Source organism: Podarcis liolepis (assembly GCF_965112155.1).
Source record: "Podarcis liolepis genome assembly, chromosome: 14".
Taxonomy (NCBI): Eukaryota; Metazoa; Chordata; class Lepidosauria; order Squamata; family Lacertidae; genus Podarcis; species Podarcis liolepis.
The window spans coordinates 40,633,493-40,659,847 of record NC_139569.1 but is presented as its reverse complement, the minus strand read 5'-3'; the positions used below and the strand labels follow the sequence as shown (position 1 = coordinate 40,659,847).

Genomic DNA, 26,355 nt, shown 5'->3' with positions numbered 1-26,355 from the left:
TAGGGAAGTTTTTTATGTATTTTAAATCTTTTGTTGGAAGCCACCCAGAGTGGCTGGGGAAACCCAGCCAGATGGGCGGGATATAAATAATAAATTGTTGTTGTTGTACTGGTTTTAATGCATTATTGTATTCTATACTTTTTTATAACTATAATAAGCCACACTGACATATAATATTACATACGCAAACCAACCTGACTTTATTCATCACACAGAATGGTACATTTACTGAATAACAAAAATGTACTCTGATCATCCACGACCATTTGGCACACTGGTTGGGACAGATTTTGGAGGGCCACAGGTTAGCCTTAGGTGGAAAATGGCTGAGAAACGAGTAGCTATAAAAACCAGCCAAGTGAGATGTACCCACCTGTGTAAGAAAGGGGCCTGGTATTTGTGATCTGGCGAGCTTTCATAGCTTGCTGCTGTTTTTCAAGAGCAGCTAGCATATCCCCCAAGTCCAACTGCACAGGTGTTTTGCTCTTCTTTCCAGCTGCTTTTGAAACTGCTTCCTATAATCAGAATAAAAGTAGTACAGTTCACCCCCAGTGACCAGAGGCATAACTTAAACCAGGCATTATAAACTTCCCCATGATCTTGGTCAGGCACCCCCCAACCTGCGGCCCTCCAGATGTTTTGGCCTACAACTCCCATGATCCCTAGCTAACAGGACCAGTGGTCAGGGAGATGGGAATTGTAGTCCAAAACATCTGGAGGGCCGAAGGTTGGGGATGCCTGATCTTGGTGTTTAATCTGTTTTCCTGAGGGTGGGGTGCTAGAAGATACTGTTGGTTCAATATAGCAATAATGTTTTTGGGCTTACAAGCAACAGCCAAGGAAGTACATACAAAACCTAGGAGGAGAGATGTAATTCTAGGAAATATTACAACTTGAACATTCTTCTTGCAAGTGAAGCTGTACAGTGGACGCTCGGGTTGCGAATGTGATCCATGCGGGATGCACATTCGCAACCCGCAGCGCTCGCAACCCACGTCTGCGCACGCACGAGTTGTGATTTGTCGCATCTGCATGTGCGCAAAGCGCGATTTAGCGCTTTTGTGCATACGCGGCGACCAAAACCCAGAAGTAACCCGTTCCGGTACTTCGGGGTTTCAGCAGTCTGCAACCCGAGAAGACGCAACCTGAAGCGGCTGTGACACGAGGTATGACTGTATGAACTTTTTGGTAAGTTCACTAGGGCTCCTTTGGTGATTATGATTGCTTTGGCGATTGTACCCAGGGCTGGAGGCTTCCAGGTGGCTGTCCCTGATTTAAATATGCAGCCAATCATGATTATAACGTAAAAAAGAACAGACCTGGAGTTTTCTCTGCTCCATGCTAATTTCTGAATACTCTTGAGCTGTAGCCAGTGCTGCTGCTAGGGCTTTCTTCTTTTGACTTTTTGCCCGTTTAGGAACAGATGTGGTGATTGGAATTGGAGTCTGTACAATATTGATTGGAGAATTTTCAGGTAAACCATCCAACTAGGGTGAACAAGGAGGGAAAGCACAGATTTAAAGGTGTTACAACAGAAAGCATAGCTCATCACAAACTTGCCCAAATTGACCTTGTTTCTCAAACTACCTCAACTGTATCAGCACACAGCTTAGTACACTCATATAAGACTCCCTAAGTGGTCAGAGTGCTTTATTTAAGCAGTATCTCAGTTAATTCTAAGCAATTATTTGATTTGGCAGATGCAGTCCTCTAGCAATGGCTTTTAGGTCACATGAAAAAGGCAACTCATAAATAATCTAGAGACTCAAAATATTACTAGCATGAATGATTTACTCCAGAAAGGCTGGATCTTTTTACTTGCTGCTGGTATATGCACATGGAGGGGGGGGGGGACAGTACTCTTCTATTTTGCATTAGTTATTCCAATTATTACTCCAGTCATGACTAGAATAACGAGCTATGCAAGGTGTTGAAGCTCCCTCCACACCTCTGGCTTTTGAGATTTCAGCAGACATTGCTCACACTTTCGGGCATATAATCCAAGCCATAAAGGGCTAGAAACATGCTTCCTTCTTTAAAAGCAAATATTCTTATGAAACTGAATTCTGCACCTCGTTCCAGCACATTCTCTTTTTCTCCACCCCCACAGAATAGAAGCATTCACTGCTGCTGCATTATCAATAGTCAATCACAATATCTAGCAAAGAAAACCAGCTAATTTAAATCAAAATACTATTTACATTATAAAAGCCTCTTACCACTTTAGGGGCATGTTTCAGCTGCATATTACCACCCTTGGAATTTCCATTTTCACTGTTTAACTCTGGAAATTCGTCTTCATCCTAAATAAAAATATTGGGAGGATTTGAAATGAATTAAGTTTGCATGGCTCTATCTCTACTAGGCACCAAGGCCTCACTTAAGCCATTAGCAGAAGTTAGCAGATGCCACTCTGCAATGCTTAAAAAAGAATAACCTGCCCAATCATGAGACACTCATCATGCAACAATTAGAGAAGGGAAGATGCTGACAGCAAGATGCTAGGACACACTAAAAAGTGACAACGAAATTTGAAAGGCAAGTTTATATGCTTTCAAAATGAGCATGCTTATTATGTACGAGACAAAAACAGCCTTCTTTGAACATAATAATAATCCTGGTGTTGGGAACCCGAGGGCCACAGGTCTTCCTGGGCAGTCTTTCAGGGGCCGCCTGATAGTAGAGGGTAGTGCCAGAAGCAGAAAAGGGAAGAGCAACAGGTGTCATTTGTACCTTTGTACAATAATTTCCACACTCCCACTCCCCAATCCCTCTTTGTTTGGCATCCAAGCAAGCAAGAAGCTTAATGAGTCCAGTGACACAAGCGAGCCAGGCAAAAATGCTCAAGGAGGAAGCAAGGCCAAAGTGGGAGATAGAGAGACCTGGAGGGTGGCATTCTGCCTTGCGCCCCAAGGTTCCCCATATACTTCAATAATCCACGGTCAAAAATAAAACCAAGGCTCACTCTGAACAGTGTGCTGGTGCATGGAGCATGGGTTCATGGGTTCAGCTCTGCCTGCCTCCAGGAGAAACAAACCATGAAACTTGGCTTAGGATTATGTGTGAACCAGTAACCACAGGTTGCTTCTTCCAAACAAACAGCAAATGGCAAGCGAGGAACAAATCTTGGCTTCTACACATTGTTTGTTTAGAAAGAAAGAAACCACAAGATTTGCAAGTAACACTGAGCAAATCCTTATGGTTTGCTTCTTCCAGAGGCAGACAGGGTGGAGTGGAGCTGACAAAACATGATAAGCCGATTACAAGGCCGCCATCGTCCACTCAAAAATTTCAGTGAGGGTTTTGTGTGACAATTACTATGAATGAATGAATAAAAAAGTTACCTCAAAATAGAGGGGCTCAGGACTTGGCTCGGTTCTGTTTGATTGGTTTATGGTTATAGGCTTCTCGTGTTTCTTCTGCAAGTTCTGTCTTCTCTCTGACGATGTGCTATGTCCCCTACATCTAAAGGCAGGCTACACGTGCATTAAAAAAACAACAACCCAAAACATATTATGGACTGGTACTTTTCCCAACTCTATCATGAAATAACTCTTATCATGACTAAATGGTTATAAATCTCATATGCCCTTTAATGATGTCCCCAAATGCCCTCTATAGCACTGAATCAATGTATGGTACAAGTCTGCCAGTTTTACCTGCTTTCTACAGTAGCTTTCGTCTTTTAAAGAAACTGATGTACAGCCCTGCTTAACCTGCAAAACTTACACTAAGTTTAGGGTTTTCATAGTAAAAGGTTACCTGTGAGTTACTACACTGCTCAGGTTGCCGTCCACCTCTTGAGAAAACTGGTGTTCTCTCTATCCAAGGCTTTTTCTGAGTTGCTTGGGAACTGACACTTGCCCAACTGACGGCTCCTGAAATAAACACCGCATACATTTAAGGAAATACTCCATGTATGAAAAACAAAGTGTTAAAAAAATGCATCCATTCTCCAACAGTACTGAAAGTTATACATATAAGGAGAGATAGCTAGGTGCAAAATCTAGCTCTGTGTATATATACCCTGTAAAATTAGTTCCTGTTTTCAGTAGTTTTACCTGTTCTAATGGTTCACATCAGATAATTTTGAATGAAAGGGGCTTGTTATAGCTATTACTCCCATTGTCTGCCAAGTACAACATGTTTTCTTTCTAAACGAACATTTATTTGTTCCTTTACTGTAAGTTACTTGCATTGTGTTAACGTAAGAAGTAAGGAATGCACAATTAAAAATGAAGCCTTATATGCATTTCTTATGGAGCTTAAGTTTCACCTCAGGCCTGGCATATGTATCAGACGGAAGGACAATAGAAAAAAAGGTGGTTTATTGATGCTGTTAGGGAAAGAATGTTGGCAAAAAAAGCTTGAATGCTTGAGATTTTTTGATCTCTCTATATATGAAAGTTACCTGGATGTATTGATGGTTCCATCATCTGAAAATTTTAAAAAAGAAGAGATTTTAAGATTTTGCTTATTTTGTGCCATCTTCATCCCTTTTAAACACTTCAGGCGTTTACCTACATTTGATGCAGCAGATTCTGTGCTCCTTGAGGTCACACCAGCAGCCTGGTTGCTGTGTTTAGGACTGCAATAACCACTGTCACTATCAATGTCTGCTTCGCTAGCCCCTTGCTCACTAGAGGATTCCACAGGGTGGGAGGTTCGCCGCCGTCTGGTTTTTGGTTTCCAGTGCATGGCGCTCACACTCTCTGACAGTGATTTGCTTGCGATCTCCGATGGAAAGTCTGCAAGGCAAGGCAAGTGGGATTACTAAGAACCAACAGTGCTTTGGAGCATCCTAGTCTTCTTCCACATGCAAGCAGTTAGGAAGAGCTGTCACAATAGTAATAGAATTATCAGGCATTCTAGATAGCTATCTAGAACAACCCATTGCCAGAGAGTTTTGTTACAGGTGCAGATGGCAATAATTTCCCCTTCCTTCTACAGCCTTGGTGCTTGAGTTTCTAAAGTGCAAGATAGGCAATGGATGGTATCTATTTTTTTTTATATCCACTTTCCCCCTACAATGGGACTCAAGGAGTGTTACACAAACTAAAACAGCACATTTAAAATACAAAATGATAAAAACAAACAAGATCAGCTGTTGCTATGTTGTGTGGGAAATGTCCCAGATTCTAGTTAATTATGCTTGTTTTTAAGACCCTATTCCTTCTTCCTCATTTTCCATTCCCACTCTGCCCTGGTCAGCATTCTGTGACCATTCAGCATAGTTAGTCTTCACTGGACCATTTTTGGACTTGGACAGCTAGACTGAAAGTAGTAATATACTGTCAGTTGTGATTATGTTCATAAGACAATGTTCTGAGAAAATAACTGAATAAAATTTGACTTAAAAAGACAGAAATATTAGTGGTAAAGAAGGGAGATACAACACCTGAATGATGCCTAATAGCCAATGTAAACTTGCCCAGGGGCCAAGGTAGATATCATCTCAGAATGGGAGGAACACCCAATACTTCCATCACAGATATTCCTATATAAGCTTTGTACAAGGACCTTTTCAGGTACAAGGAAATTTCATTTAAGCATAGAATATTACTGTACCTGTTTGCTGACAAGCATCCACCAAGAGTACAATTTTAGGTCTGCTCTCAGGGCCCGACGCACTGGTCTCTTTCTGGATAGCAACACTTTTCACTGGAGGCCTTTTGCTTTTTATGTGTATCTGTGGAGGCTGTTGCTGTTTAAAATGATTAGCCAAGGAAAGAGATTTATTTTGTAAGCCAGAGGACTTGGTTTAGGAAAGACAATTTTCATATAAAATAACCACAGAAGATTATTGAATATTATCCGCAAACATTTGGAAACTAACCTTAGATCAATCAGCACTTTAACAAAAAATCAACGTATGTTCCATACAAAACAATGAATAAATAATGAGTACCAAGTACAGTCCATTGTTTAAAGATCTTTCATATTTTGCTAAGCAGCTTTCATCTATCTGTACTGATAACTAATAAACTACGATTTCTACATTAGGTACATTCACACTTCTGATGTCCCAGCTACTGCAACGTGTTTGGAACCCAAGCCTAGCATGTCAAGCTGCTGAAATTCTGACATTTCAGTAACAGTGCTTTACTGAAGTATAACTGTTAAGTGTGATTTTTAAAAATGTATTGAGAACCTTTTGGTAGGTGTCCAAGTATGATAATTAAGAATTGGACATAGTCCAGAATTCTATCATTCTTGGAAGTATGGAAGACAGTATTAAGGGTAACTCAAATGGATAAATTAACTGCTTTTAATACATCTTAAGCAGAGGTTAGGCAGCACTTAAACACTATTAATTCCTTTTGGAATTAATTTGCCAAAAGCAGCAATTTACTATTATGGTGGCTTTTAAGAGTTTTTAAAAATATTACATCCGTATGGCTGCCTGTGTTTTTTTAAGAACTGTCATTTAACACATTTAAAAATAAAATTTCAAAAGCAAGTACAGTGGTACCTCTGAATATGCACACCTCTGGTTGTGTATCTTTCGGGTTACGCACGCGGCAAACCCGGAAGTATTTTTCCAGGTTTCATCGCGCGCACATGCACAGAAGCGCTCTACCGTGTTGTGCGCATGTGCAGAACAGGTACCTTCAGTTGCGAATTCCTCGGGATCTGACCGGAGCTCCGGAATGGATCCCGTGCGCAACCAGAGGTACCACTGTATATAAATATGACACCTATTCATGTTTGCATGGATGTGAGCTAGAGGTATTCATGATTTTCAAGAAGGGAGGGTAAAGGTTTTTAAAATGTATCGAGTTCAACACTACAATCTTGCCACAGCACTTCAGAAACAGCAAAAATGAAATTAGGCTGATACTGCACCACTTTTTAAAAAATAAAACAGTGAGCATTACATTACTCTAGGCAACAGATGTGTACATTGTGGTTACACTCTTGCCTCCAACTGCACATGTGTAGAACATACTGAATTCAATAGGAACTGTGTGCACTAGATATAGCAAAATATATTGGAAGACTATTTTTTAGAAAGCTCAAGTAACCACCATATTCTGCTGGCAAAATAAACTAAGGATGTCCTTTATTTTTTTCAAACTGCTTTATCCTCAAAACCTAAGCAGGTAACAATAAAAAAAAATTTATTTTGTCTTTTATAAAGGTGCATTTTATATGGAGTACTTGTCTTAACTTTTGTTAGTTTTGATACCTGTATCAGATAAAAACTATGTTATAGGTGTGTCTACATGTGAAAAGGTCTTGAATCACACAACACCTAGGCTTGGGCTTTTGTGCATGCCCAATTGCATAAACCAGGCATGGCCAAACCTTGCCCTCCAGCTGTTTTGGGACTACAACTCCCATGATCCCTAGCTAACAGGACCAGGGGTCAGGGATTATGGGAACTGTAGTCCCCAAACAACTGGAGGGCCAAGTTTGGCCATGCCTGGCATAAGCAGACCGAGGAAGGGAACAAGTGAGAGGTTGTGCTCTATGCAGCCCCAATACGGCATGCAGAATTCAAAAAGTTTATTCTCTGTACAAAAATATTTCCTAGATTCTTCTGTTTCTGGTGTAAAATATTTTTTTTAAAGGATTTTCATTTCCAGTATCGTGTTTTACAACAATGGTAGGGATACAGTCAAACCCTGGTTGTCGAATGTAATCCGTTCCAGAAGCCCGTTCAGCTTCCGAAATGTTCAACAACCAAGGTGCGGCTTCCAACTGGCTGCAGGAGCTTCCTGCACTCAAGAGGAAGCTGCGTCGGACGTTCAGCTTCAGAAAAACGTTCACAAACTGGAGCATTTACTTCCAGGTTTTCGGCATCCGGGAGCCAAAACGTTCCAAAATGGAGGCGTTCGAGGACCGAGGCTGGACTGTATTGACAAACATATACTTCACCGATATATTCCAAACTAGCCATTCATCCTTCAATTATGTTGCTTGCTAAATGGACTTACTTTTTGCACAGCTGGTCCCCTGTTGGAGCTTCTACTCTGCTGACTACATAATGAAAAGACCTGGTTGGGTTGGGTTGGGCGATCCGTGCATTCTGCTGTGACTGTATTTATGGCACTTGTTGTCTGGAAGGGTGCTGAGTAAGGGGCTGGAAAAGGATGATAAAAGCCCATGACCTGGGCACATGGTGCTGGCATCAATTGGTAATACGTGTATTCAGCAGACACAGGTGGCTGGGCAGAAATAATGGGATAAGCAAGGTATGGACCAGCAGGGTTTGGGTTGGGCTGCTGCCATCTGATCTCATTGTTATACAGCGGAAGTTGCCTGTGGAGAGGAAGAGAATAATGCACTTTCTGAATGGTTAAGTGTGCAACAGTCCACCAGCACCGCTTCTTTCCTTTAAAACCAAAAAGAAAGATTTTGCAAGTGCTAAGCGCTGTCCATCCCACATACATTTCCCCACTGTGTTCACATGGCTGTCCAGGTCTAGGGATGAGGAACTAATTGCACCAAACTGTACTGCACAAGCTAAGTATTACACTATTGTGAGATATTGAGTGCTATACTAGCATTGGAGTCCTATGTTTTTACAGGTAAAATTATAGCCAAGTCCTCACAGTGTCCATTCAGAATTAAATTCTGCTGAATTAATGGTGCTTACTTCCATGTAAATGGGATTACAACTGCAGCCTTAAACATCAAAGGGAGACCTGAATTACATGATGTTTCCAGAGGGTTCATCATAGTCCTATGCTCGGTGAAAATATGAGCAGTTTTCTGCCTCAGCAACTATGCAAAGAAGGCAGCAAATGGAGGCCACTGCCTCATTTTGGAAGTGGCATGAAGCTAATTTCGCTGCTCTAACAGATAGCAAATTTAAGAGGTGGCTTGAAGGTCTGAGCCTCACTACCTTTCATTCAGGAGACACAAAAAATAGATTATTTTTCCGAATGGTTAAAAAACAAACAAACCTGGAGAGAAAGCAAATAAGTTCCTTCTACAACCATATTATTCAACTAACATGCAATCTAATCCTCACATGTTTACCCAGAAGCAAGTGTCACTAAGTTTGGAACAGCTTACACCCAAGAAAACATGCACAAAATTTCAGCTTTAAGTGCTGAAGTTTAGTGTGAAAGCTTACCAGTATTTTAGGGAACACAGAAAACTAAATGGCAGATGCAGAAAATATTTACGTTCATTCATTTAGTCACAGAATATATTTAATTACCTATTGGACTGGTTTTCCTGAACAAATGGGTAGCAAGTAATCAGGTAGCTAGGAATAGGAGCTGGTTCCACGCCATTAACTCCTCCACTGTCAGTAGGTAACGCCATAGACATCATAAGTGAATCCGGACCCTTCTTCTGAGGAATGAATGGTTCTACTTCAGCAGACAGTTTCACATTCTTAAGGGAAGAGAAAGAAACATGTTAACATGTTAGGGAACATAAACTAGAGTATTTTCTGGGCTGCCAGTACTTAAGTACGGTATGTCATAGCCACTAGGGCTGTATTTTCATTAGGTTTACCATGTTACATTTCCCCAGTCAAAATTATTCAAGCAAAATTACTTGCATTTAAGATCAGCAATCCCAAAGCTGGTAGAATACTACATACACTGACACACACAATTTATTCTAGTTCCATGTGCAGGAAATACCGTATTTTTCGCACCATAGGGCGCACCGGACCATAGGGCGCACCCAGTTTTTAGGGGGGGAAATCAAGGAAAAAAATATTTTCCCCCCCACCAGCCCCAAAGAGCAGCGTACAGGCTGCACACAACCTCTCCCTGCCAGAGGGGTTGTGCGCAGCTATGGAAGAAGGCAAGGCAGCGAGCGGGATGGATCCCGTTCGCTGTTTTGGCTTCCCCTTTAGCCCCGTGCAGCCTGGGAGAGGCTGCGTGAGGCTAAAGAAGCCATAGCCCCACGCAGCCTCTCCCTGCCGGAAGGGTTGCGCGTGGCTATGGTACAAGCCTGCATTCGCTCTATAGGACGCACACACATGTCCCCTCAATTTTTGGAGAGGAAAAACTGTGTCCAATAGAGCAAAAAATATGGTATATCCCTTATCTAAAGCACCAGAGCAGTAACCAGAGAGGAGGTGACAACTATGCAAACAACTATGCCACCCAAGGAAACATGCACAACAGACCTAAGTTCAGTCTTCTGAAGAATGCACATTACAAAATAGGAAAACAAAGACAGTCATGTTTTGTGCCACACATTTATCTGCAGTAAATACATGAAATTTTATGCTAGAACGAAGCATAGGAGATACTGTTTAGAGCAGTGATGGCCAAACTTGGCCCTCCAGCTGTTTTTGCACTACAATTCCCATCATCCCTGACCACTGGTCCTGTTAGCTAGGGATGATGGGAGTTGTAGTCCAAAAACAGCTGGAGGGCCAAGTTTGGCCATCACTCATTTAGAGCATTGTATGTGATCAATCTAAATGAGGATGGAATGAGTTACACCCCCAAGAAAAATGTTACTTTAAGTTTATTGCTTTCGGTGGGTCTATTCAAGTATGAATAATCACTTATTGTTGATAGGTGAAACGTCAATCTTATGCACCCTTTTCTAAAAAAACCCCAACAAGTTCCACTGAACAAAATATAACTTACTTCCAAACACATTTGCAAAAGATTGAGCTATAACTAGTACCCCACACTTCCTAGAATCAGGGGATAACTGTTGGGCAAAATAATGTATTTCAAATAAATAGAAAACTGATTTCCAATGTTATGCACTTCAATCAAGAGTCAAGAGTCTGGGTCAAGAGTCTACTAGAGGAAATATACTAGTAAGAAACAAATCTGACAAAGTATTTATTTTATTTTTTTAAAACCTGCAGAAGATAAGTTACCCTCCCAAAGGAAAGCTATTAGCTATGATACCCGATGCAGCCATTATACTCTCAACAAGTCAAGCCCACTTTCCTCTCCTGGTACAACTGCAATGAGTTTGGAAGCTTTTGCTTCTGTTTTAGATTCACTGCAACTGGTCATGACATTCACACCTTAATCGTAATTATGGTTAATTGAGACAAAGCTATAACCTATGGTTTGAAGCAGTGTTCGAAGTTAGCCAGGCACATTTTGCACCTGCCTATTGGCCACTTGCAACCAAGTGAAAATACCTGGGTGCCAGGATAGCGGCGCCAGACATCTCCACCATCTGGAGGTGCATGCCTGGGAATAATTGGATCTTGACTGTTTTCACACACTAATACCACATCCTGCAGAATTCTATCAGTTATATTTTATCTGCAGAATTAGAATGAATTTCAGGAACCAAAATGCTTTTTCTGTGCAGCCTGAACAGGAGCAGTGAACGACATTACAGTTAATTGTTGTAGTTTGTCTTCACTTACCCCACCCCACTGCCCTGCTCACAGTAATGTAAGAATATTCTTACATTATGAATGGTCTGTGTCATCATTAAGAAGAGGGAGGAATAGGCTGATATATGGACTGTCCCTGGATCAAGTGACTTTTATTTAAGTTCACAAAGTTCTTAACCTAGCTCTATGTCAGTGATGGCCAAACTTGGCCCTCCAGCTGTTTTTGTGACTACAACTCCCATCATCCCTAGCTAACAGGACCAGTGGTCAGGGATGATAGGAATTGTAGTCCCGAAAGAGCTGGAGGGCCAAGTTTGGCCACCACTGCCCTAGGTTGTCATCTGAACTAGCCAGATATTTAACAGATAATCAGTCATTGTTGTTGTTTAGTTGTGTCCGACTCTTCATGACCCCATGGACCAGAGCACGCCAGGCACTTCTGTCTTCCACTGCCTCCCGCAGTTTGGTCAAACTCATGCTGTTATAATCAATCATAGACAGTCATTTTTTTAAAAAAAAAACTTTACAGATGTCTTGCCCCAAAATGGCAACTAGATATTCTGTTTTGGCGACTACCTTGGTTTAAGGAGCCATTTGTTGCCGTGTGTGTGTGTGTGTGTGCGCGCGCACACACACACGCGCACACACACACACACACACACACACACACCTTATTTCAACAAACCATAGTTCAGATAACCTAGTGGTTAAACTAAAAGAGAAGAGAAAGCTTTACGGCCACTTGTGTCCATACCAGAGGAGGAGGAGTGCTTAAACTCAAGGCCTCCTTCAATTCTTTCCTGCAAAAATAATCTAGTCCCAATTTAAAGTACCAATTGCCTTTTCCTACACATGCCAACCTGAAGCTTAATATTGCTTTTGAGGCCTTCCTCTGGGTAGCTTCAGCAGGCAAAGCAAATCAGGGGGGTACCAAGGAAAGGGACTTTTGATTAGTGGCATCTCAGCTATGGAACAGCCTCCCCAAAGATGGTCATACAGAGACTTTGTGGTATTTTCAGTGCCAACTGAAGTCCCTTTTGTTCACCCAAACTTTTAAACTGTTTTAGAACAGGGATGTAAATTATTTCATGCTGCCTCAACGCAAGTAAGTTTTTTTGAGGTTTCTTGTTTTATTGGTTATTGTATATAGTGCTATCTTGGTTTACAACCATAATCTGTTCCGGAGGTCCGTTTGTAAACCAAAACAGGTTGTAATCCAAGGCGTGCTTTTGCCAATGGGGCCTCCCCAAAAAATATGTTTGTAATAAAAAAAGGGGGGGTTGTAATCCCAAAAAAGGTTGCAAACAGGGACACGCACTTCCGGGTTTGACGTGTTTGTAATCCAAAATGTATGCAAACCAAGACGTATGCAAACCAAGGTACCACTGTATTATGTGTTTAGTATTTTGTTGCAAGCCACACAATAAATGGTGACTACATAAATATATTTAATAATAATTCATAATCCAAACCCACCTTTGAGTAAAACAGCAGGATATAAGATTACCAGTAATTAGTGTATTGTTTTCTTATTCAGGTTTAGTTTGAATTAAGTTTGGCTTTTGATTTCAGAGCCTCTATATTAAGCCATTTGCAAATAACAATCTGTCTATTGTTTCCACTTCTATCAGAGTATGGATTACACAGGAACCTCTTTCTGCTCTAAAGGAACATGCACACTGGTGACACTATATAAATACAACCATCAGTACTTACATATTCTATTGTTTGTGTTAGCTATTTTCTTTCAAAGCACAGGATTTTAAGACTTACCCAAGCTTTCAGTTTAATTTTACAGAATGTATGCAATAGCTCATTATATATGTTTCCCACTGACCATTACATTTCTTCCAAGATATTTAACATAAAGCCACCTTTGTTTTCAATATAAAGGCTACTGTATTATTTAGCAGCTGCAGCGACAGAAGATGACACTAGCAGGAACAGACTGGTAAACTTTGTCTTATAGTTACAGCACTGTGTTTAATCTTTAGACTACAATATACAAAAAACCTGTAACAGACGTTCAATATTACCCATTAAAACAGAACCCATGCTGTCCTTCTAAGCAGAATAGTGCTGTCGGCTGAAGGCACTTTGTGTAATTAACACAAGGCAGATGCTTACATATTATGTTTCAAATTCAAAATAATGTTGGGTTTTATACTGGCTAACAGCTGGAAAAAGAAGCAGCCTAGTTATAATAGTGACCTTTTATCTTTCGGCAATTTGAAGAAAAAAAATTGGTCAGTTTTAAAATTGAGAATATGTAGTAACAAGCATATTAAGAACTTACACTTTGCCTATTTTAAGAGTCGCTTTGTAAACACAAAAACAGATGTGGCTATAGTTAGATTATTCAATGCAATCTTAAGGAATGGGAAATATGCTGGTTGACTAGAAGATAGCAGGAGCATTTTATGCAAAGTTCTGTCTGAAAAATCTTACTTTTTAATCAATGATGGGGTAGTAATTTCTCCACTTTTAGGACTGCTTGTGCATTAATGTAATACAAGTTACATTAGGCAAATGGAACCAATGTAGTAGTAGTAGTACTGTTTAAAAGCAAACTTTTATTTTTCAGGAGACTCTCACTGGAAAGCAAACACTTATGCAAGCAGAAGTCCAGGCATGCTAAAATTAGTATATGTTAATTTTCAGCATCTTCCTTTTTCTCCCTTAGGCTGGAATCTTAAACAGACTTACTACGGAGCTAGCACTCTAGAACTCAATGTGGCTTACTTCTGAGTACCGTATTTTTTGCCCTATAGGACGCACTTTCCCCCCTCCAAAAATGAAGGGGAAATGTGTGTGCGTCCTATGGGGCGAATACAGGCTTCAGGAAGCTCTGCGCAACCCTCCGGAACCCGGCGCAAAGCGGTGCGTCCTATGGGGCGAAAAATACGGTAAATGAATAGTAATGTGTTATTAAAATCTAAATAGCTTAAGGGGAATGTATGCTATTGAGCTATGTCTTAACATTTTCATTGGAGTATTTCTAAATATAAATTTCTAAGTAATGCTTTGAATAGGACATTTAAAACAACTCGATTGTTTTGACATTTTTCTCATATCATATGTTTCAGTCAAACTACTTTTGGTTACTGGGACGGGATCAGATATTGTTTACTAAATGCAAGTCAAGTATACATGCTAAATCAGATCTCCATTTAAAGCAGCACAAAATGTTCCTATTACATTTTGTCTGGAAAACTCACACCACTTTTTATTATCTGTTCCAGCTCAACTGCCAAACAGAACATCTTACGGATTCAGATTAACATGCATCATTTATCTGTTTTAAAAAGGATCATACAAACTGTTTCATTTGCTTGCATGTTAGACTAATGAATGGCTGTTTTTTTGAAGATACACAAGACCAGTGGCGTAGCGTGGGGGGTGCAGGGGGTGCCGGCCGCACCGGGCGCAACATCTGGGGGTTAGGGTTAGGGGGCGCAAATCCACGGGTTAGGAGGCGCAAATCCACGAGTTAGGGGGCGCAAATTACTTGCCTTGCCCCGGGTGCTGACAACCCACGCTACGCCACTGCACAAGACAAAGCAAATTCCGATCAGGAAATGGGTATACTAAGGCATGCAACCCTTAGTTGGGAATACTGTATCTACAAATCTACAAATCAATATTCAATGAACACATTGGGTGAAATGCTTTTACAAACTCAATACTGCCAGTATGACATCTTTGATAGGTGGACACACAAACAATGGAAGCTCTAAGATTGCACATGACATGTCATGTGCAATCTTAGAGCTTCTATTGTTTGTGTCTTAGCTTTATTCAAACAGATAAGCTTTAAAACAAGGTAACATGAGTGGGCAGTAGGACTATCATTTTATAAATGCTAAGTACTTTCATTAAGTACTGAACAACCTGTTCACGTGAACACCTACTCATAACTTTCATATTTAATTCCTTACTCCTACACTGTGTTTATAGAATTATAGAATTGCAGAGTTGGAAGGAGACACAAGGGTCATCTAGTCCAACCCCCTGCAATGCAGGAATCATTTCCCCCAACGTGGGACTTGAACCCATGACCATGAAATTAAGAGTCTCATGCTCTACTGACTATGCTTAATTAATACAACTTCCAAGAGGTCTCCCTATAAACTACATGAGGGTACAAGTAATACATGAAGAACAGCTCATATAAAGTAATATATTACTTAGCTTCTAAACAAGGCCAAACATCATTAGGATAGGATGCAATCCTATGTACAATTAACAGGAACAATTCCTACTGACCACAGGGATTTGCATCTGTATAAAAATGCTTATGTTTGGATTGTAAGGTTTCAATCCTACAATTACTTGGGCATGAACCTCCCAGGTAACAAGGATCCAATACTGGAAGACTTTTAATGATCAATCCTTATTTATAAAAATATTTTTTTAATAAATCATGTGTTTTATTTTTAATGATACAACTATGATGTTTAGTAACTGAGTCTATATCTGGATTACATTTGGATTAACAAAATGCAACTCCTCCTTCCCTATCACAACCCAAGTCCATTTTAAAGAGTTTCAAACTTACTACTAGAAACAACTGCATTATAAAACTGTAAGAGCCTATCTTAGCCAACCTTGATTTGTACCTCCATGACTTCATAAAGGCCAAGGCTTACTCTACATTAGAACAGATACTTCCCAAGAAAAGGAGCTACTAAGATTAGACAATGGCCTAGTTCACACATCAGTGCAGTAGCAGAGTGACTAGGGAGGAGCAAAATGGCCCCAATCTACTCTCTTGGAGACCCTGCATTCATGCTAAGTCATAACTTGTCTTAATGTGATGCCTTTAAATCAACGTGGCAGCATAAGGAACATATCGTGCAATTGGTTCAAGCACAGAACAAGTTGTTTTGAAGTGAAGCATGATACAAGGTAGGATACCAAGCTACTTTTTGCAATCTGTTTCCTAATTTTGTTATTTGGCAACTGTAAACCTGCTTTAAGGAGCCATTTGGCACCTAGCTTATATATCCGAGTTTCTAACACCGATATCTTGTGAAGGCATGTGCCTACTGCCTGGCACAATACTATGCAGCATATGACTAAGAGGACTAAAACCCACAATGCCCACCCACACCTTCTCGTCCCCTTAAGAAAAATGTCAGGCAAATGTTAAAGGAACACAGAAAAACTGTCTTTAACCAATAGTAGATAGGTAGCCGTGTTGGTCTGCCATAGTCAAAATAAAAAATTCCTTCCAGTAGCACCTTAAAGACCAACTAAGTTAGTTCTTGGTATGAGCTTTCGTGTGCATGCACACTTCTTCAGATACACACTGTGTATCTGAAGAAGTGTGCATGCACACGAAAGCTCATACCAAGAACTAACTTAGTTGGTCTTTAAGGTGCTACTGGAAGGAATTTTTTATTTTGTCTTTAACCAAGTCAGACATTGGTCTATCTAGCTTACTACTGTCTATGCTGACTGGCAATAACCCCTCGGGGTTTTAGAGAAGCCTTTCCATGTCTCGTCTAGAAACACTGGGGAGTGAAGGTGAGGCCTTTTGCAAGCAAGTGGCTCTACCACTCCTTTGAATGAGACCTTATCCTTGAACCTAATAATTATTATTATTTTATCTTGAAGTCGTCTGGAGCTTCTTCCTCTTCTACAGCTATCCATGCCTAGTTACTAAAATCCAGATAATGGCTGGCTGCAAAGAACTAAAGACACAGGAATATACAGTGGTACCTCGGGTTACATACGCTTAAGGTTACATACACTTCAGGTTACAGACTCCGCTAACCCAGAAATAGTGCTTCAGGTTAAGAACTTTGCTTCAGGATGAGAACAGAAATCATGCTCTGGTGGCATGGCAGCAGCAGGAGGCCCCATTAGCTAAAGTGGTGCTTCAGGTTAAGAACAGTTTCAGGTTAAGAACGGACCTCCGGAATGAATTAAGTACTTAACCACTGTAATGGTAGTACATGGAGGTACCACTGTAATGGAAGAATGCAACAAGGAAGTAACCATTTCATGAAGTCACCTGAAGGCTAAATTACAATTCCTACTAATTAACCCACAACAGATTGCTCAACAAGAGTGATGTCTGTGGTTTAGTAACCATTCTCCCTTCAGAAACAATTTTAAAAAATATTCATGGAAACTACAGGCAACACAAAAGACCTGTTAAAAACAAAAGATATGTAACCCCAAACAGTCATATCTTTAAATAACAGCAGCAATGATCAGACCCAACCAACTTTGTTGTTTTGGGTAGAAAGTCGCATTTAGGAACATATGCTGCTGCCTAATATTAGGTCAGATCATAGATCTGGGGTCTGACATCTAGGCTGGCTGTATTGGGTATGGGTCCTGCACTGTAGAGTTGAAAGGGACCCCACGGGTCATCTAGTTCAACCCCCTACAATGCAGGAATCTTTCTGCCCAGTGTGGGGCTCAAAACCATGATCTTGAGAGTAAGAGTCTCATGCTGTACCAACTGAGCTATCCCAGGTCAGATTGGATGATTGCAGTGTGCTTTAGGTGGGGCTGCCCTTGAAGACTCAAACTTCAGCTGGTCCAAAATACAGCAGCCAAATTCCTAGCTGGGATTCTGGACTTAGATCTCACTGAACCCATTTTAAAACAGCTGCACTAGTTTCCAGTTTGTTTCTGAAGGCAATTACAAGTGTTTAAAGCCCTTAATTGACTCAGCCCCCACCCCCCAATACCTGAAATACTGTATCTTTCCTACAGACCTCCACCAGTTTTAGGATCAGCGGAGGGGGCCCTCTTGATTGTTCCACAGGAGCTCAGGGGAGGTGGTTTAAGAGGGCTTTCTCTGTAGTAGGCTCTAGGTTTTGGAACTTCTTCCCCACAGAGATTCATCCGGCATCCTCATTACACAATTTTGGTGAATAAAGAGGTGAAAACACACCTCTTTATCCTGGTTTTTGGTACATGACATCTGTATTTTTAGGACCCACCTTATTTTTGTGATTTTGTTTTAAACTGTTTTTAGCACTGTTTTTTTTATAACTTGTCCTGTGACCTTAGGGTGAAGTGCAGGTAATTAAAAATAATGATAGTGATAATAAACTGAAGAGATTGATATTAGTCAGACAATTTTATAAAGAGGATACCTTCTGCGGACAGAAGTTTAAACTCTTATCTTGCAAGTGTCAGTGGGCTGCTTCAGTTTATCTTGGCTAAATATGCTGCAATATGTACAAACCATGCCCACTTAGAAAGCCTCTCCATGGCATGGCTGATAAACTAGGAAATCTCTAACCATGGTTTCCAGTTCATTTTCCTAGTTCATGTGAAATGGGAAACTATGGTTGTGTACAGATTACTAGCTTAAAAATGCAACTAGGTTGTTGTTACAAAGGCAAAATGTTTAATCTCTTAATTTTAAAAGCTGTCTGAATGCATCCACAATGTGTTTAAACTCTGCCAATGGGTCAAATTAAACATTACAAACAAAACAAATAAGTGTGTGCAATGAAGCCCCAATGGTGGTAGTGGTGGTGTTTTAAATCAAGCAACTTTAAGAGGCAGCAATTTTAAGCAAGGGATGTTTAACTCTTCTCCTTCCAACTGTTTTTCCACTCTACCAGCTGTTCTCCCTGCAAAGAATTCCAGACATATGTTGATATTTTGGAACCCTGAGGAGGGGAAGGGATGGGGCTGGAGGAGAGAAGCACAATATTGATATAAGAATCAGCTGGTAAGGAAAGGTTTAAGTAGACACTCCCTCAACTCAAAATCAAAGCCTTTCACTTTTAATCAAGTTTGTTGGTGCTTCATTTACATGTAAATGTGAGTTACATATAGTTTTCCCTCTAAGAAGTACAGTAATACCTGAAATTCTCAGGGACAAATCTCTCTCGCTCTAAAAGCCACTTGCCTCAAACTGGAAAGAGGTGTGTGAAGAGTGAGGCGAAGAAATACCCATTGCTGATAGGTGTCCAGTTTTATTGGAAAATTACGTCTACTTTGAGGAGTATGTGAAGGATATCCAACCCTCAAGTCAGTCACTGACAATGATTTTAGCCTCAAAAAACAACTGGGGAGAGATGCACTTTCTGTCCCATTCCTCCTTCTGACCTCATTCCTTTTCGCATTGCAAGACTATAGCCAAGTTCTACTATATTTGCTAATCCAGGTCTTTCCTGCCAAGACTGGAAATTTGATAATTTGTCAGCATTATCATCCTTCCCTTCCCACCAATAAAGCACAGAAAATAAGTTCCCAGTTCAAAATTCACTAGGTGGCATTAGACAAGCCACTATATTCTTCCATCCTTGGGCAGCCTTCCCAGTACTTTGCAATAAGAAAAATACTGGAGTGTCATGCAGAAATGTTTTAGGAGTTACTGAAACAATGCATAGCAAAAGTGTCTTGAAGCCCTGAAATTTCTATCCATGGAGCTAATTTTGTCCTCACAAATTCCCAGTGAGGTAAGCTAGCCTGAGAGAGGCAGTGGGCCCAAGGTCATAAAGGGAGTTTCACGGCTAAGTGGGGTTTTGAACTCTTAAGTCTCAGTTCGACACTAACCACAATACCATACAGAAGCGTACTTTAATGTATTACTGCTACGGAAACCAGCACCATTCAGCTAGCAATAGCTGGCGATTTAATCTTCAACAACCCCCACACCCATAACACCAGTGGCCCATGTTCAACGCCTGCTAGCTTTGCCTTTGCTTTCTTGCTCCAGAATTTAGATTCCTTGCTGCAGAATTTAGATTGCGGGGGGGGGGGAGAGGAAACAATCTATTTTTTTTTTTTTTTTTTATAAAATTTTTATTGGTTTTACAACATTTTTAAGAAAAACAAACAAACATTAAAAATGACAAACATACACGTATAGTTTCAAACATATTTTCATAAACCTCTTTTCTTGGACTTCCCCATACCCCCCCTCTCTGCATCCCAATGTCCGTAGTTCAACTAGCAACTCCCAATTGTTACTTTCCAATCTCAATCATCTTAGTCCTCTTTTATAGTCTAACCTTATATCCCTGTACCCCTTTGTCTCTGAAAACCACGACATTTTAGCATTCGTTAAGTTTATAGTAGTCCTTAAGGTAGCTTTTGAATTTTCTCCATTCTTCTTCCACCGTCTCTTTTCGTTGATCACGGATTCTGCCTGTCATCTCGGCCAGTGTCATATAGTCCATCACTTTCATCTGCCATTCTTCCAAAGTGGGTAAATCTTGTGTCTTCCAATACTTTGCGATGAGTATTCTTGCTGCTGTTGTAGCATACATGAAAAAAGCTCTATCTTTCTTTGTCACCAGTTGGCCGACAATGCCCAAGAGAAAGGCCTCTGGTTTTTTAGGAAAGGTACATTTAAGTACCTTTTTCATTTCATTATAGATCGTTTCCCAGAAGGCCTTAATCTTCGGGCATGTCCACCAAAGGTGATAAAAGGTACCTTCAGTCTCTTTACACTTCCAACATTTGTTATCGGGCAAATGATAGATTTTTGCCAGCTTGACTGGGGTCATGTACCACCTGTATACCATTTTCATAATGTTTTCCTTTAAGGCATTACATGCCGTAAATTTTATACCGGTGTTCCATAACCATTCCCAGTCAGCTGACATAATATTGTGTCCAACATCCTGAGCCCACTTAATCATTGCCGATTTAACTGTTTCATCCTGTGTATTCCATTTCAACAACAAGTTGTACATTCTAGATAAATTCTTAGTGTTGGGTTCTAACAGTTCAGTTTCTAATTTTGATTTTTCCACCTGGAAACCGACTTTCCTGTCCTGTTTAAAAAATTCCATTATTTGGCGGTATTGGAACCAATTTTCTACTTTATGCTTCAATTTCTCCTGACTTTGTAGTTTAAACTTATCTCCATCCTGTTCTAAAATTTCCCAATACTTCGGCCATCCGACCTCCATATTGAGTTTCTTCACTGCTTTAGCCTCCACTGGCGACACCCATCTAGGGGTTTTGTTTTCCAATAGATCTTTATATCTTATCCAAACATTAAACAATGCTTTTCTGACAATGTGATTTTTAAAGGCACTGTTAACTTTACCATACCAAAGATATGCATGCCAACCAAAAGTATTATTGAAACCTTCCAGATCCAAGATGTCCGTGTTCTCGAGGAGCATCCATTCTTTGAGCCAGCAAAAAGCTGCTGCCTCATAGTACAATTTTAGGTCCGGCAGGGCAAAACCCCCTCTTTCCTTAACATCTGTCAATATTTTAAATTTAATTCGGGGCTTTTTGCCCTGCCAGACAAATTTCGAGATATCTTTGTGCCACCTCTTAAAACATTCCATCTTATCAATAATCTGCAAGGTCTGAAACAAAAATAACATTCTAGGCAATACATTCATTTTAATTACTGCAATTCGGCCTAACATTGACAGTTTCAAATTTGACCATATTTCTAAGTCTTTTTTAATTTCTGACCAGCATTTTTCATAGTTGTCCTTATACAAATTCTGATTCTTAGATGTTAAATAAACCCCTAGGTATTTAACCTTCTTGACCACAGTCAAACCTGTTTCCTCTTGAAATTTCTCCTTTTCCATATCTGTTAGGTTTTTCCCTAAAACTTTGGTTTTTTGCTTGTTCAACTTAAATCCAGCTACCTGGCCAAACTGTTGTATTATTTCTAAAACCCTTTTCGTACTAGTGTTTGGCTCTTGCAAAGTCAATACTAGGTCATCTGCGAACGCTCTTAACTTATAATGTTTAGCTCCGACCTGCACACCATTGACCTGCTGGTCATTTCTTATCATATTCAGCAACACCTCCAGAACTGAAATAAAAAGTAGTGGGGAAATCGGGCACCCCTGTCGTGTTCCTTTTTCTATCTTAAGTTCCTCAGTCACAACATTGTTTACAATCAGTTTGGCTTTTTGTTCAGAGTATATTGCAGCCATACCATTCTCAAAGCCCTGACCTACCCCCATCCCATGAAGATTCTTCCTCATAAAACTCCAAGAGATATTATCAAAGGCCTTCTCCGCATCCACAAAGATCAATACTGCCTTGGTGTTTATATTCACCTCTAACTTCTCCAAAATATCTATTACATTCCTTACATTGTCTGCTAGATGCCTTTTAGGGAGAAAGCCTGCTTGGTCTTTATGGATCTTCTCCATCAAAACTCTTTTAAATCTTTTTGCCAAAATGTCTGCAAAAATTTTGTAATCCACATTAAGCAGGGATATTGGGCGGTAGTTCTTAAGTTGGGTCTTTTCAGTCTCTGACTTTGGTATGAGTGAAATATATGCCTCTTTCCACGATTCAGGTGCCTTTTTTCCCTCAAGGATCTCGTTACAAACTTCTCTTAATGGTTGAGTCAACCATTCCTTCAGCGATTTGTAGTATCTGGAAGTCAGTCCATCTGGTCCTGGAGATTTGCCCAGTTGCATATTCTGAATGGCAGCCTCTATCTCTTGTTCTGAGATTCTCTGGTTCAAGTCCATCTTGCTTTGATGAGAGATGTTTTGTAGTCCATATTTTCCGAGGAATTTGTCTATATCTTCTTCATTTTGCGGGCCTTGGGTGTAAAGTTTTTTAAAATAGCTTAAAAAGCAATTTCTAATTTCATTGGGTTTGGATATGTTCTTTCCATCCACCTCTAGGCTTGTAACTGTATTTAGTTTCTGCCTTTTCTTCAATTGCCATGCCAAAAGTTTGCCACATTTATTTGCTGATTCAAAAGTCTTTTGCTTCATTTGCCTTATCTTCCATTCAATCTCTTGGTTCATCAATTCCATATATTGTGTTTGGTATAATTTGATCTCTCTTAAAATGTCCTGAGACTTTGGTTTTGTTCTTAATTTCCTCTCTCCTTCCTTTATCATTTCCAGAATCTTCTCTTTTTTCTCATTTTGTTTTTTCCTCTTTATTGAGTTTTGTTGAATCAAAAATCCTCTCATCACCGCTTTACTTGCGTCCCAGATCACTCTTTTCTCCACGTCGGTCCTCAAATTTATTTCAAAATAGTCTTTTAGGGTCTTTTGGGCCTTCGTGAGAATCTCCTTATCTCGAAAGAGGGTGTCATTCATTCTCCATCTAAATTGACCAGTTATTGTAAGTTTCATCTCCATCTTCACGGCGTTATGGTCGGAGCAAGTTTTTAGGCAGATTTCCACTTTCTTGATCTTCGGAGCCATTCCACTAGTAACCCAGATTTGATCGATTCTGGTCCAGGTCATCATTGCTTGGGAGAAAAAGGTTCCCTCTCTCTCCAGAGGGTTCCTTGTTCTCCAAATATCTATCAAGTCCATATTTTCAGTCATTTCGAAAAAAGTCTTAGGGAGTCTCCCTTCCTTGGTGACTGTAAGTCTTTGTGCCTTGTCCATATTAGTGGAGACCACGCCATTCATGTCTCCCATAATTATCATATTGTAGTCCAGATAGTCCATCAAAGTTTCATGAAGTCTCTTAAAGAAGTCGGATTTGCCTTCATTTGGTGCATAAATTCCAACAACTAAGAATTTTTCTCCTTGTACTTGTATCTCCACAGCCAGATATCTCCCTTGTTCATCTTTAAATATCATTTTTGGAGCCCATTTCTCCTTCACATATATTACAACTCCTCTCTTCTTAACTTTGTCTGATGAAATAAATTCTTGTCCTAGCCTTTTATTTGAAAGTAATCTCCTGTGGGCTCTGGTTATGTGAGTTTCTTGTAAGCATATCAAGTCCAATTGTTCTCTATTCAATATATGAAATACTTGTCTTCTCTTCAAAGGCCCATTGAGCCCATTACAATTCCAACTGAGGAATTGCAGAGCCATCTTGTTATTTTTCTAAGGCTCCTCCAACAGCTCCAAGTTGTTGCTCTTCTTCTGATGGTAGTGGTTTTTGTCCAAACGAGAGATTCAGGATATCCAATGCTCTCCTCTGTTCTGCAAGTACGTCAACAGTCCCCTTCTGTAAGTCCTCCTGGTATCTTGCCAAAAATTTGTCTTTATCTTGAATTGTCTTTATTTTCACCTTGTTTCCCTTAAAGTCAAATGACAGCCCTTGTGGGAATTCCCACCTGAAACGAATAGCGTTTTTCTTTAATAAAAGGGCTAAGTCCTTGTAGAAGTTTCTTAAGTCCAGAAAATATTTTGGGATGTCTTTAAAGATCTGTGCAGCTGAGTTTCCAATCTGCAAGGCCTTTTCAAAGTGTAGTCCCAATATTTTGTCTCTTTCCTCCTTGGATCTGAGTGTAATCAAGCAGTCTCTCGGAGTCTTTCTGTTTTGTTTCTTACCCAATCTAAAGGCAGTCGTAATTTTGAATTCGTCTTCCTGGAGTTCCCAACAATCCACAAACTCCCGTGTCAAATATTCCACAAGGTTGTCTCCTTCATTCTCCGGGATCAATCTTATTTTTAAATTTCTCTCTTTCCTCTGTAACTCCCACAAGGCCAAGGTTGCATCATGCTCATAGACCTTCTTGGCGATCGGCTCTAATTTCTCCTGTGTCTCTCCCGCAGTAGCTTTGGCGTCTTCCGCAATTTGACGCGTAGTGGCGTTTTCCTCCACCAATTTATTTATAGATTCTGTATTCTGGTTTAATCTTGCTGAAATTTCTGTTAATTTTAGTGTATTCTCTGTAGTCTGTTTTGTCAGAGACTCCAGAGTTTGGTTTATCTTAAGCAAGGCATCTGTCACAGCTTCCATAGAGACGGCTGCTCCTTTGTCTTGTCCTGTTGATGCTGTTGTTCCTGTTAATCCAACTGTTGCGCCTGAGATTGAGCCTCTTTTCTTTGCCTGTAACTGTTGCAGCTGTTGTTGTTGTTGTTGCTTGGTCTTGGCCCTTGTGACTATCTCTTCTTGTGTGCCACTCATGTCAAGGTCAGTTCCCACGGGATTTATTCTCCCTTGGAAAATTCCACTGTCTTAGGCCGTGCCGGACTTCACTTTGTCCTCTAGAGGGAGCAAATCAAAATGGCCATAGAGCAAAGTTTCCAAGTATAGAGACAAAGGAGACTGTCCCAAATGTCCAAAATATAAAAAGGGAGATTAACACAGTCAAAAGTCTAAAAGCTTGTTACTTCAAATTGCCACAGTTGCCCTATTTATGCTACTTCTTGTTGTATTGTACAGTAGCCAGGCACTGTGGAAACTTTGTATCAAAGTATCACTTCACAGGAAAAAGTCAGTTCAGTGTACTAAGAAGGCAGACCGTTTCATGCTTTCAAATAAGTGAGACAGCAGAGGTTTTTTACTTCCCACAAATCTTGCAGTTATTGCTCAAATTCACCTCCCCTCTGCCCTGCTAGCTAGAGGGGAGATCAAAGGGTCTGAATGTCCGGTTAAGCTGATCAAAGAGCTGGTTTAAACGGATGCAGGTTTAGAGCTCCGTTGCTTTCACTTTCATGCAGTCGGGGGGAGGCAGACTTCCTTTGTTTAGATCTCCCCCGTTTTTAGCCCAATTTTTAAAATTTGAAAAGTCCCGATTATATTTCAACTCTTACTCACGGGGATTCAGTCCAGATTTTCTTTTCAGGAAGGAATCGGCGCTCTCCGCTTATGGCGACGCGGCTTCACTTCGCAGGCTGGGTAGCGACTCTCAGCACCGCGCTCACTCCCGATGTCGATCCGTAGCCTTTAAAAAGGCTCTTTCACGGTACCGGGGGGCGCAAAGGTGCCCACCGAGTCTCCTTGTTCTCAGGCTTCAGCGCCTGGGATTTTAGGGGTCCCCCGCTTGCCGTAGCGGGTAAGACCCGAACTTGCGAAGCAGTCCTTCTCCGGAGCTCGGAGCTAGGACCGCCATTAAGCGCTGGCACCGACCGGAAGTCCGAGAGGAAACAATCTACATATATCCTTTGCTTATTAAAACTTATAAAGAACACCCTACGGATGTCAAGAGAGAGAGAGCGTTGTATAAACAAGCTCCTTCTCCCAGAGCTTCAACAAATCCCTTTAAATCCCTCACTGTCCTGGCAACCTCGCCTAATTCCCCTCGGGCCCGATCCCACCCGCGTCTAGGGCTCAAGCCCCATAACTCCCGCTACCGCTCCCCCACCCCCGTCCCCGATTATTATTATTATTATTATTACTACCGCGACACGAAGCACCCTCTCGGTTTGTTTACGTGTCGG

The 26,355-nt window shown here is 40.6% G+C and overlaps 2 protein-coding genes across 2 annotated transcripts in view; both read right to left on the bottom strand.

The window, feature by feature from the left end:
- The window catches only part of LOC310693470 (NAD(P) transhydrogenase, mitochondrial-like), a 963,907-nt gene that overhangs the window by 621,755 nt on the left and 315,797 nt on the right, over positions 1–26,355 (bottom strand). The window lies entirely within an intron of this gene.
- The window catches only part of SECISBP2L (SECIS binding protein 2 like), a 42,793-nt gene that overhangs the window by 15,720 nt on the left and 718 nt on the right, over positions 1–26,355 (bottom strand). The window contains exons 2-11 of the mRNA XM_083475645.1: positions 9,173–9,351; positions 7,941–8,265; positions 5,569–5,704; positions 4,525–4,748; positions 4,412–4,436; positions 3,763–3,878; positions 3,345–3,476; positions 2,220–2,303; positions 1,320–1,487; positions 374–515 (exon numbers count right to left, since the gene is read on the bottom strand). Coding sequence (XP_083331771.1) covers positions 374–515; positions 1,320–1,487; positions 2,220–2,303; positions 3,345–3,476; positions 3,763–3,878; positions 4,412–4,436; positions 4,525–4,748; positions 5,569–5,704; positions 7,941–8,265; positions 9,173–9,351 — 1,531 coding nt within the window. The remainder of the gene's footprint in view (positions 1–373; positions 516–1,319; positions 1,488–2,219; positions 2,304–3,344; positions 3,477–3,762; positions 3,879–4,411; positions 4,437–4,524; positions 4,749–5,568; positions 5,705–7,940; positions 8,266–9,172; positions 9,352–26,355) is intronic.